This window comes from Somniosus microcephalus, chromosome 12 (assembly GCF_052327205.1).
Source record: "Somniosus microcephalus isolate GS21.2 chromosome 12, FLI_Smic_1.0, whole genome shotgun sequence".
Taxonomy (NCBI): Eukaryota; Metazoa; Chordata; class Chondrichthyes; order Squaliformes; family Somniosidae; genus Somniosus; species Somniosus microcephalus.
The window spans coordinates 170,633,118-170,646,121 of record NC_140998.1 but is presented as its reverse complement, the minus strand read 5'-3'; the positions used below and the strand labels follow the sequence as shown (position 1 = coordinate 170,646,121).

At 50.9% G+C, this 13,004-nt stretch overlaps 1 protein-coding gene across 1 annotated transcript in view; it reads right to left on the bottom strand.

Annotated features, from left to right (window-relative positions):
- The window catches only part of sptbn5 (spectrin, beta, non-erythrocytic 5), a 781,023-nt gene that overhangs the window by 389,871 nt on the left and 378,148 nt on the right, over positions 1 to 13,004 (bottom strand). The window contains 1 exon segment of the mRNA XM_086003837.1: positions 11,451 to 11,541. Coding sequence (XP_085859963.1) covers positions 11,451 to 11,541 — 91 coding nt within the window.

Below are 13,004 nucleotides of genomic sequence, written 5' to 3'. Positions count from 1 at the left end.
CCCCTCCACCCCTCCCCACCCTCTGTGTTCCCCTCCTCCCCTCCCCACCCTCTGTGTTTCCCTCCTCCCCTCCCCACCCTCTGTGTTCCCCTCCTCCCCTCCCCACCCTCTGTGTTTCCCTCCTCCCCTCCCCACCCTCTGTGTTTCCCCTCCTCCCCTCCACACCCTCTGTGTTCCCCTCCTCCCCTCCACACCCTCTGTTTCCCCTCCTCCCCTCCCCACCCTCTGTGTTTCCCTCCTCCCCGCCCCACCCTCTGTGTTCCCCTCCTCCCCTCCCCACCCTCTGTGTTCCCCTCCTCCCCTCCCCACCCTCTGTTTCCCCTCCTCCCCTCCCCACTCCGTGTTTCCCCTCCTCCCCTCCCCACCCTCTGTGTTTCCCTCCTCCCCTCCCCACCCTGTGTTTCCCTCCTCCCCTCCCCACACTCTGTTTCCCCTCCTCCCCTCCCCACCCTCTGTGTTCCCCTCCACCCCTCCCCACCCTCTGTGTTTCCCTCCTCCTCTCCCCACCCTCTGTGTTTCCCTCCACCCCTCCCCACCCTCTGTGTTTCCCTCCTCCTCTCCCCACCCTCTGTGTTCCCCTCCACCCCTCCCCACCCTCTGTGTTCCCCTCCTCCCCTCCCCACCCTCTGTGTTTCCCTCCTCCCCTCCCCACCCTCTGTGTTTCCCCTCCTCCCCTCCCCACCCTCTGTGTTTCCCCTCCTCCCCTCCCCACCCTCTGTGTTTCCCTCCACCCCTCCCCACCCTCTGTGTTTCCCTCCTCCTCTCCCCACCCTCTGTGTTCCCCTCCACCCCTCCCCACCCTCTGTGTTTCCCTCCACCCCTCCCCACCCTCTGTGTTTCCCTCCACCCCTCCCCACCCTCTGTGTTCCCCTCCTCCCCTCCCCACCCTCTGTGTTTCCCCTCCTCCCCTCCACACCCTCTGTGTTCCCCTCCTCCCCTCCACACCCTCTGTTTCCCCTCCTCCCCTCCCCACCCTCTGTGTTTCCCTCCTCCCCTCCCCACCCTCTGTGTTTCCCCTCCTCCCCTCCCCACCCTCTGTGTTTCCCCTCCTCCCCTCCCCACCCTCTGTGTTTCCCCTCCTCCCCTCCCCACCCTCTGTGTTCCCCTCCTCCCCTCCCCACCCTCTCAATTTCCCCTCCTCCCCTCCCCACCCTCTGTGTTTCCCCTCCTCCCCTCCCCACACTCTGTTTCCCCTCCTCCCCTCCCCACCCTCTGTTTCCCTCCTCCCCTCCCCACCCTGTTTCCCTCCTCCCCTCCCCACCCTCTGTGTTTCCCCTCCTCCCCTCCCCACCCTCTCAATTTCCCCTCCTCCCCTCCCCACCCTCTGTGTTTCCCCTCCTCCCCTCCCCACCCTCTGTGTTCCCCTCCTCCCCTCCCCACCCTCTCAATTTCCCCTCCTCCCCTCCCCACCCTCTGTGTTTCCCCTCCTCCCCTCCCCACCCTCTGTGTTCCCCTCCTCCCCTCCCCACCCTCTCAATTTCCCCTCCTCCCCTCCCCACCCTCTGTGTTCCCCTCCTCCCCTCCCCACACTCTGTTTCCCCTCCTCCCCTCCCCACCCTGTTTCCCTCCTCCCCTCCCCACCCTCTGTGTTGCCCTCCTCCCCTCCCCACCCTCTGTGTTCCCCTCCTCCCCTCCCCACCCTCTGTGTTTCCCCTCCTCCCCTCCCCACCCTCTGTGTTTCCCTCCACCCCTCCCCACCCTCTGTGTTCCCCTCCTCCCCTCCACACCCTCTGTTTCCCCTCCTCCCCTCCCCACCCTCTGTGTTTCCCTCCTCCCCTCCCCACCCTCTGTGTTTCCCCTCCTCCCCTCCCCACCCTCTGTGTTTTCCCTCCTCCCCTCCCCACCCTCTGTGTTTCCCTCCACCCCTCCCCACCCTCTGTGTTCCCCTCCTCCCCTCCCCACCCTCTGTGTTTCCCCTCCTCCCCTCCCCACCCTCTGTGCTCCCCTCCTCCCCTCCCCACCCTCTCAATTTCCCCTCCTCCCCTCCCCACCCTCTGTGTTTCCCCTCCTCCCCTCCCCACCCTCTGTGTTCCCCTCCTCCCCTCCCCACCCTCTCAATTTCCCCTCCTCCCCTCCCCACCCTCTGTGTTTCCCCTCCTCCCCTCCCCACCCTCTGTGTTTCCCCTCCTCCCCTCCCCACACTCTGTTTCCCCTCCTCCCCTCCCCACACTCTGTTTCCCCTCCTCCCCTCCCCACCCTCTGTGTTTCCCCTCCTCCCCTCCCCACCCTCTGTGTTTCCCTCCTCCCCTCCCCACCCTCTGTGTTTCCCCTCCTCCCCTCCCCACCCTCTGTGTTTCCCCTCCTCCTCTCCCCACCCTCTGTGTTTCCCCTCCTCCCCTCCCCACCCTCTGTGTTTCCCCTCCTCCCCTCCCCACCCTCTGTGTTTCCCCTCCTCCCCTCCCCACCCTCTGTGTTTCCCCTCCTCCCCTCCCCACCCTCTCTATTTCCCCTCCTCCCCTCCCCACCCTCTGTGTTTCCCCTCCTCCTCTCCCCACCCTGTGTGTTTCCCTCCTCCCCTCCCCACCCTCTGTGTTCCCCTCCTCCCCTCCCTCTGTGTTTCCCCTCCTCCCCTCCCCACCCTCTGTGTTCCCCTCCTCCCCTCCCTCTGAGTTTCCCCTCCTCCCCTCCCCACACTCTGTTTCCCCTCCTCCCCTCCCCACCCTCTGTTTCCCCTCCTCCCCTCCCCACCCTCTGTGTTTCCCTCCTCCCCTCCCCACCCTCTGTGTTCCCCTCCTCCCCTCCCCACCCTCTCAATTTCCCCTCCTCCCCTCCCCACACTCTGTTTCCCCTCCTCCCCTCCCCACACTCTGTTTCCCCTCCTCCCCTCCCCACCCTCTGTGTTCCCCTCCTCCCCTCCCCACCCTCTCAATTTCCCCTCCTCCCCTCCCCACCCTCTGTGTTTCCCCTCCTCCCCTCCCCACCCTCTGTGTTCCCCTCCTCCCCTCCCCACCCTCTCAATTTCCCCTCCTCCCCTCCCCACCCTCTGTGTTTCCCCTCCTCCCCTCCCCACACTCTGTTTCCCCTCCTCCCCTCCCCACCCTCTGTTTCCCTCCTCCCCTCCCCACCCTGTTTCCCTCCTCCCCTCCCCACCCTCTGTGTTTCCCCTCCTCCCCTCCCCACACTCTGTTTCCCCTCCTCCCCTCCCCACCCTCTGTGTTTCCCCTCCTCCCCTCCCCACCCTCTGTGTTTCCCCTCCTCCCCTCCCCACCCTCTGTGTTTCCCCTCCTCCCCTCCCCACCCTCTGTGTTTCCCTCCTCCCCTCCCCACCCTCTCTATTTCCCCTCCTCCCCTCCCCACCCTCTGTGTTTCCCCTCCTCCTCTCCCCACCCTCTGTGTTTCCCTCCTCCCCTCCCTCTGTGTTTCCCCTCCTCCCCTCCCCACCCTCTGTGTTCCCCTCCTCCCCTCCCTCTGTGTTTCCCCTCCTCCCCTCCCCACACTCTGTTTCCCCTCCTCCCCTCCCTCTGTGTTTCCCCTCCTCCCCTCCCCACACTCTGTTTCCCCTCCTCCCCTCCCCACACTCTGTTTCCCCTCCTCCCCTCCCCACCCTCTGTTTCCCCTCCTCCCCTCCCCACCCTCTGTGTTTCCCTCCTCCCCTCCCCACCCTCTGTGTTCCCCTCCTCCCCTCCCCACCCTCTCAATTTCCCCTCCTCCCCTCCCCACCCTCTGTGTTTCCCCTCCTCCCCTCCCCACACTCTGTTTCCCCTCCTCCCCTCCCCACACTCTGTTTCCCCTCCTCCCCTCCGTGTTTCCCCTCCTCCCCTCCCCACCCCGTGTTTCCCCTCCTCCCCTCCCCACTCTCTGTTTCCCCTCCTCCCCTCCCCACACTCTGTTTCCCCTCCTCCCCACCCTCTGTTTCCCCTCCTCCCCTCCCCACCCTCTGTTTCCCCTCCTCCCCTCCCCACCCTCTGTTTCCCCTCCTCCCCTCCCCACCCTCTGTGTTTCCCTCCTCCTCTCCCCACCCTCTGTTTCCCCTCCTCCCCTCCCCACCCTCTGTTTCCCCTCCTCCCCTCCCCACCCTCTGTGTTTCCCTCCTCCTCTCCCCACCCTCTGTTTCCCCTCCTCCCCTCCCCACCCTCTGTGCTCCCCTCCTCCCCTCCCCACCCTCTGTGTTCCCCTCCTCCCCTCCCCACCCTCTGTGTTCCCCTCCTCCCCTCCCCACCCTCTGTGTTTCCCTCCTCCCCTCCCCACCCTCTGTGTTTCCCTCCTCCCCTCCCCACCCTCTGTGTTTCCCTCCTCCCCTCCCCACCCTCTGTGTTTCCCTCCTCCCCTCCCCACCCTCTGTGTTTCCCTCCTCCCCTCCCCACCCTCTGTGTTTCCCTCCTCCCCTCCCCACCCTCTGTTTCCCCTCCTCCCCTCCCCACCCTCTGTGTTTCCCTCCTCCCTCCATTTAGTCTACTAACCCTATGGATCAAATGTAAACATTTACCGTCTTTCAGATGCTACGTTAAATCTCTCAGGTGGATGCAACATATCCCACGGCACTATTAGTTCTCCCCAATATTTATCCCTCGACCAGCATCACTAAAACAGATTATCACATTGCTGTTTGTGGGAGCTTGCTGAGTGCAAACTGGAACTTGCGTTTCCTCCATTACAACAGTGACCACACTTCAAAAGTACTTCATTGCACGTGAAGTGTTGTGGGACGGGACAAAGCCCAAGCTCTTTCTCTCTCGTCTCCTGATGGTACAGCCTCATTCCTGTGGTATGGCGCAGGAACACTGGGGGCCGTCTGCTCCCTCACTCCCGTGGTTATTCTTCATTCATCAGTCTGGATAGCGAGGGCTGACAAACTATCTGGTGCTACCCGGTTTATTAACAGAATCTGGTGTTACCCAGTTTATTAACGGTATCTGGTGTTACCCGGTTTATTAACACTATCTGGTGTAACCCGGTTTATTAATGGTATCTGGTGTTACCCGGTTTATTAACACTATCTGGTGTTACCCGGTTTATTAATGGTTTCTGGTGTAACCCGGTTTATTAATGGTTTCTGGTGTTACCCGGTTTATTAATGGTATCTGGTGTTACCCGGTTTATTAATGGTATCTGGTGTTACCCGGTTTATTAATAGTTTCTGGTGTTACCCGGTTTATTAACACTGTCTGGTGTTACCCGGTTTATTAACAGTATCTGGTGTTACCCGGCTTACTAATACTATCTGGTGTTACCCGGTTTAGTAATGGCATCTGGTGTTCCCCGGTTTATTAACGGTATCTGGTGTTACACGGTTTATTAATGGCATCTGGTGTTACCCAGTTTATTAACGGTATCGGGTGTTACCCGGTTTATGAATGGTATCTGGTGTTACCCGGTTTATTAACGGTATCTGGTGTTACCCGGTTTATTAATGGTATCTGGAGTTACCCGGTTTATTAACACTATCTGGTGTTACCCGGTTTATTAATACTATCTGGTGTTACCCGGTTTATTAACGGTATCTGGAGTTACCCGGTTTATTAATGGTATCTGGTGTTACCCGGTTTATTAATGGTATCTGGAGTTACCCAGTTTATTAACACTATCTGGTGTTACCCGGTTTATTAATGGTATCTGGTGTTACCCGGTTTATTAATGGTATCTGGAGTTACCCGGTTTATTAACACTATCTGGTGTTACCCGGTTTATTAATACTATCTGGTGTTACCCGGTTTATTAACGGTATCTGGAGTTACCCGGTTTATTAATGGTATCTGGTGTTACCCGGTTTATTAATACTATCTGGTGTTACCCGGTTTATTAACGGTATCTGGAGTTACCCGGTTTATTAATGGTATCTGGTGTGACCCGGTTTATTAACACTATCTGGTGTTACCCAGTTTATTAACACTATCTGGTGTTACCCAGTTTATTAACACTATCTGGTGTTACCCGGTTTATTAACGGTATCTGGTGTTACCTGGTTTATTAACGGTATCTGGAGTTACCCGGTTTATTATCGGTATCTGGTGTTACCCAGTTTATTAACACTATCTGGTGTTACCCGGTTTATTAACGGTATCTGGTGTTACCCGGTTTATTAACGGTATCTGGTGTTACCCGGTTTATTAATGGTATCTGGTGTTACCCGGTTTATTAACGGTATCTGGAGTTACCCGGTTTATTAACGGTATCTGGTGTTACCCAGTTTATTAACACTATCTGGTGTTACCCGGTTTATTAATACTATCTGGTGTTACCCGGTTTATTAACGGTATCTGGAGTTACCCGGTTTATTAATGGTATCTGGTGTTACCCGGTTTATTAACGGTATCTGGTATTAGCCAGTTTATTAACACTATCTGGTGTTACCCGGTTTATTAACGGTATCTGGTGTTACCCAGTTTATTAACACTATCTGGTGTTACCCGGTTTATTAACGGTATCTGGAGTTACCCGGTTTATTAACACTATCTGGTGTTACCTGGTTTATTAATGGTATCTGGAGTTACCCGGTTTATTAACACTATCTGGTGTTACCCGGTTTATTCATACTATCTGGTGTTACCCGGTTTATTAACACTATCTGGTGTTACCCGGTTTATTAATGGCATCTGGTGTTACCCGGTTTATTAATGGCATCTGGTGTTACCCGGTTTATTAACGGTATCTGGTGTGACACGGTTTATTAATGGCATCTGGTGTTACCCGGTTTATTAACAGTATCTGGTGTTACCCGGTTTATTAACACTATCTGGTGTTACCCGGTTTATTAACGGTATCTGGTGTTACCCGGTTTATTAACACTATCTGGTGTTACCCGGTTTATTAACACTATCTGGTGTTACCTGGTTTATTAACACTATCTGGTGTTACCTGGTTTATTAACACTATCTGGTGTTACCTGGTTTATTAACACTATCTGGTGTTACCCGGTTTATTAATGGTATCTGGTGTTACCCGGCTTATTAACGGTATCTGGTGTTACACGGTTTATTAACACTATCTGGAGTTACCCGGTTTATTAATGGTATCTGGTGTTACCCAGTTTATTAAGGTATCTGGTGTTACCCGGTTTATTAACGGTATCTGGTGTTATCTATCGGTTTATTAACGGTATCTGGAGTTCCCCAGTTTATTAATGGTATCTGGTGTTACCACGTTTATTAACGGTATCTGGTGTTACCCGGTTTATTAACGGTATCTGGAGTTACCCAGTTTATTAACGGTATCTGGTGTTACCCGGTTTATCAATGGCATCTGGTGGTACCTGGTTTATTAATGGCATCTGGTGTTACCCGGTTTATTAACAGTATATGGTGTTACCCGGTTTATTAACGGTATGTGGTGTTACCCGGTTTATTAACACTATCTGGTGTTACCCGGTTTATTAACACTATCTGGTGTTACCTGGTTTATTAACACTATCTGGTGTTACCTGGTTTATTAACACTATCTGGTGTTACCTGGTTTATTAACACTATCTGGTGTTACCCGGTTTATTAATGGTATCTGGTGTTACCCGGCTTATTAACGGTATCTGGTGTTACACGGTTTATTAACACTATCTGGAGTTACCCGGTTTATTAATGGTATCTGGTGTTACCCAGTTTATTAAGGTATCTGGTGTTACCCGGTTTATTAACGGTATCTGGTGTTATCTATCGGTTTATTAACGGTATCTGGAGTTACCCAGTTTGTTAATGGTATCTGGTGTTACCACGTTTATTAACGGTATCTGGTGTTACCCGGTTTATTAACGGTATCTGGAGTTACCCAGTTTATTAACGGTATCTGGTGTTACCCGGTTTATTAATGGCATCTGGTGTTACCTGGTTTATTAATGGCATCTGGTGTTACCCGGTTTATTAACAGTATATGGTGTTACCCGGTTTATTAACGGTATGTGGTGTTACCCGGTTTATTAATGGTATCTGGTGTTACCCGGTTTATTAATGGTATCTGGTGTTACCCGGTTTATTAACAGTATCTGGTGTTACCCAGTTTATTAACGGTATCTGGTGTTACCCGGTTTATTAGCGGTATCTGGTGTTACCCGGTTTATTAACGGTATTTGGCATTACCCGGTTTATTAATGGCACCTGGTGTTACCTGGTTTATTAATGGCATCTGGTGTAACCCGGTTTATTAACAGTATATGGTGTTACCCGGTTTATTAACGGTATCTGGTGTTACCCGGTTTATTACCGGTATCTGGTGTTACCCGGTTTATTAACGGTATGTGGTGTTACCCGGTTTATTAATGGTATAGAATCATGGAAAGTTACAGCATGGAAGGAGGCCATTTCAACCCATCGTGTCCGCGCCGGCCAACAAAGAGCTATCCAGCCTAATCCCACTTCCCAGCTCTTGGTCCTTGGCCTGCAGGTTAGAGCATCCCAAGTGTACATCCAAGTACTTTTTAAATGTGGTTAGGGTTCCTGTCTCTACCATCCTTTCAGGCAGTGAGTTCCAGACCCCCACAACCTTGTGGGTGAAGACATTTCCCCTCAAATCCCCTCTAAACCTTCCACCAATTACTTTAAATCTGTGCCCCCTGGTTTTTGATCCCTCTGCTAAGGGAAATAGATCCTTTTCTATCCACTTTATCTATGCCCCTCAAAATGTTATACACCTCAATAAGGTCTCCCCTCAGCCTCCTCTGTTCCAAGGAAAACAGACCCAGCCTATCCGGTCTTTCCTCATAGCTAAGATTCTCTACTCCCGGCAACATCCTTGTAAATCTCCTCTGTACCCTCTCTAGTGCAATCACATCTTTCCTGTAATGTGGTGACCAGAACTGCATGCAGTATTCTAGCTGAGACCTAACTAGTGTTTTAAACAGTTGAAGCATAACCCCCCATCTCTTGTATTCTATGCCTCGGCTAATAAAGGCAAGCATTCCGTATGCCTTCTTAACCACTTTATCTACTTGGCCTGCTACCTTCATGGATCTGTAGACATGCACTCCAAGGTCCCTTTGTTCCTCTACACTTCTCAGTGTCCTACCATTTAATGCATATTCCCTTGCCTTGTTAGCCCTCCCCAAATGCTTTACCTCACACTTCTCCGGATTGAATTCCATTTGCCACTGTCCTGCCCACCTGGACAATTTCTTGATATCTTCCTGAAGTCTACATCTTCCTTCTTCAGTATCAACCACACAGCCGATTTTAGTATCATCTGCAAACTTCTTAATCATACCCCCTATATTCAAGTCTAGATCATTGATATATACCACAAAAAGCAAGGGACCCAGTACTGAGCCCTGTCGAACCCCACTGGAAACAGCCTTCCAGTCACAAAAACACCCATCGACAATTACCCTCTGCTTCCTGTCTCCGAGCACTACCTGCCTGGTCCTCCTCTTCTGTCTGACGGTCACCCATTCCCTCTCTGCCTGCACATTCTTAAGCTGCGGGGTGACAATGTCCTGAAGCGTGCTATCCACGTAGCTCTCAGCCTCGCGGATGCACAACAGTGACTGCAGCCACCGCTCAAGCTCCATAACCCGGTGCTCCAGCTGCTGTAGCTGGTGACACTTCCCGCACATGTGGTCGTCCGGACCACAGGAGGTGTCCAGGACTCCCCACATGGCACAGGATGTGCATTCCATGGGTGTGAGCTGCCCTGCCATACCTCTAATTAACAGACTATTTACTAACCTAGCTGGAATAAACTTAAAAATTTTAAGAAGGCCAAGTATAAACACTTACCAGATACTCACCAATCAGCTCCCTCTTTTTGAACGTTCAGTTTTTAATCCCAGCTCTTAACTTAAACTAATGCCCAAGATAAAGAGAGAAATACTGACCAACCAATCACTTCCCTGCTTTCCTGTGACGTCACTCCTTGTTTTTTTGGACTTCTGGATTTTTTCCTCTCTGCTCCGGTTCCCGGCTCGGTCCTCCTCGGCTGCTCGCAGTGAGTTCAGGCCCCTCTCCGACCCCGCTCTTTATTTACTGGCCTCTGCTCCGGTTCCCGGCTTGGGCCGCTCCTCCTCTCACAGTGAGTTCAGGCCCCTCTCCGACCCCGCTCTTTATTTACCAGCCTCTGCTCCAGTTCTCGGCTCGGTCCGCTCCTCCTCGGCTGCTCACAGTGAGTTCAGGCCCCTCTCCAACCCCGCTCTTTATTTACTGGCCTCTCTGCTCCGGTTCCCGGCTCAGTCTGCTCCTCCCCGGCTGCTCACAGTGAATTCAGGCTCCTCTCCGACTGCGCTCTTTATTTACTGGCCTCTGCCCTGGTTCCCACTAAGTCCGCTGCTCCTTGGGTGCTCGCAGTGAATATCTGGTGTTACCTGGTTTATTCACGGTATCTGGTGTTGCCTGGTTTATTAACGGTATCTGGTGTTACCCGGTTTATTAACGCTATCTGGTGTTACCCGGTTTATTAACGCTATCTGGTGTTACCCGGTTTATTCACGGTATCTGGTGTTACCTAGTTTATTAACAGTATCTGGTGTTACCCGGTTTATTCACGGTATCTGGTGTTACCTAGTTTATTAACGGTATCTGGTGTTACCCGGTTTATTAACGCTATCTGGTGTTACCCGGTTTATTAACAGTATCTGGTGTTACCCGGTTTATTCACAGTATCTGGTGTTACCTGGTTTATTCACGGTATCTGGTGTTACCTGGTTTATTCACAGTATCTGGTGTTACCTAGTTTATTCACGGTATCTGGTGTTACCTGGTTTATTCACGGTATCTGGTGTTACCTAGTTTATTAACGGTATCTGGTGTTACCCGGTTTATTAACGCTATCTGGTGTTACCCGGTTTATTAACAGTATCTGGTGTTACCCGGTTTATTCACAGTATCTGGTGTTACCTGGTTTATTCACGGTATCTGGTGTTACCTGGTTTATTCACAGTATCTGGTGTTACCTGGTTTATTAACGGTATCTGGCGTTACCCGGTTTATTAACGGTATCTGGCATTACCCGGTTTATTAACGGTATCTGGCGTTACCCGGTTTATTCACGGTATCTGGTGTTACCCAGTTTATTAACGGTATCTGGCGTTACCCGGTTTATTCACGGTATCTGGTGTTACCCAGTTTATTCACAGTATCTGGTGTTATCCGGTTTATTAACGGTATCTGGTGTTACCCGGTTTATTCACAGTATCTGGTGTTACCCGGTTTATTCACGGTATCTGGTGTTACCCGGTTTATTCACAGTATCTGGTGTTACCCGGTTTATTCACAGTATCTGGTGTTACCCGGTTTATTCACACTATCTGGTGTTACCCGGTTTATTCACAGTATCTGGTGTTACCCGGTTTATTAACGTTATCTGGTGTTACCCGGTTTATTAACACTATCTGGTGTTACCCGGTTTATTCACAGTATCTGGTGTTACCCGGTTTATTCACGGTATCTGGTGTTACCCGGTTTATTAATGTTATCTGGTGTTACCCGGTTTATTAACAGTATCTGGTGTTACCCGGTTTATTCACAGTATCTGGTGTTACCCGGTTTATTCACGGTATCTGGGCGTTGTACAGGTGCTCAGTGATGGGGCCTCTTTACCTCGTAGGAGCTTCTCAGGAACATCTGCAGCTGTTTGGACTGATCCAGGACCTTCCTGCGATGCTCACAGCTTTCCAGTAACTTCTGTTTCCTAAGAAATAAAACCAATATAAAGGTAGATATTGTAGGGTGTGGGTGCACTGAAAGTGTCAGCAGGTGGACACATGACCACTGATCAAAAGTTTGTGGGAATGTAATGAGGAGAGGCCACAGAGACTGTCAGATATTCTGCCATCACATTCCATCATGGACTCCATCCACTCATTTAATCTCTAGAGGGAAGGTTCTGCAAAGTTCTTGCCTACCAGTCAAAACATGGAATTGGAGGCAACCTATGACATGGGTAAGGAATTGGTTAGGAGGTAGGAGACAGAGTAGGGATAATGGGCAGGTACTCCAATTGGCAGGATGTGACTAGTGGTGTCCCCCAGGGACCTGTACTGGGGCCTTAGTTCTTCACTACAGTATATTTATAAATTATTTTGATGAAGGATTAGAGAGCCTAATATCCAAGTTTGCTGACGACACGAAGTTAGGTGGCACAGTAAACAGTGTAGATGGGAGCAGAAAGTTGCAAAGTGACATTGATAGATTAAGTTTAACAGAGGTAGAACTAGGAATGAGGTTCTGCTGGGAGAGTTTGAGGAGCTACAGTCAAAATTAAACCGCAGAACCTCAAAGGTAATAATTTCTGGATTGTTACCTGAGCCACGCGCAAATTGTCATAGGGACAAATAGATTAGAAGGTTAAATGCATGGCTGAACGAGTGGTGTGGGAGGCAGGGGTTTCAATTCATGGGGCACTGGCACTAGTGCTGGGGAAAGAGGGAGCTGTTCCATTGGACGGGCTCCTCTTAAATCAGGCAGTGTATAAATCAGGAAATTAGAGGTGCATGTAACAAGGGTAATATAGTAATCGTGGGGGACTTTAATCTTCATAAAGATTGGGCAAACCAAATTTGCAGTAATAGTGTGGAGGACAAATTCATGGAATGCATTCAAGATAGATTTCTAGATCAGTATGTCGAGGAACGAACTAGAACAGGCTATTTTAGATCTAGTATTGTGCAATGAGGAGGGATTAATTAATAATGTTGTAGTAAAAGAGCCTCTGGAGAAGAGTGACCATAATATATTTTATATTGAGTTTGAGAGTGATTTAGTTAAGTTCGAAACTAGGGCCTTAAATCTGAACAAAACAAACTACGTAGGTATGAGGGGCGATTTGGCTGAGGTAGATTGGGAAACTACATTAAAAGGTAAGAGGGTAGATATACAATGGTAAACATATAAAGAATTCATTCATAATTCGCAACGAATATACATTCCCTTAAGAAATAAAAACCCCACAGGAAAAGTGGTCCAACCGTGGCTAACAACAGAAATTAAAGATGTATTAGATCGAAGGAAGAGGCTCATAATGTTGCCAAAAAGAGTAGTAAGCCTGACGATTGGGGGGATTTTAGAATTCAGCAAAGGAGGACCAAGAAATTGATAAAGAAAGGGAAAATAGAATGAGAGTAAACTAGTGAGAGACATAAAAACAGATTGTAA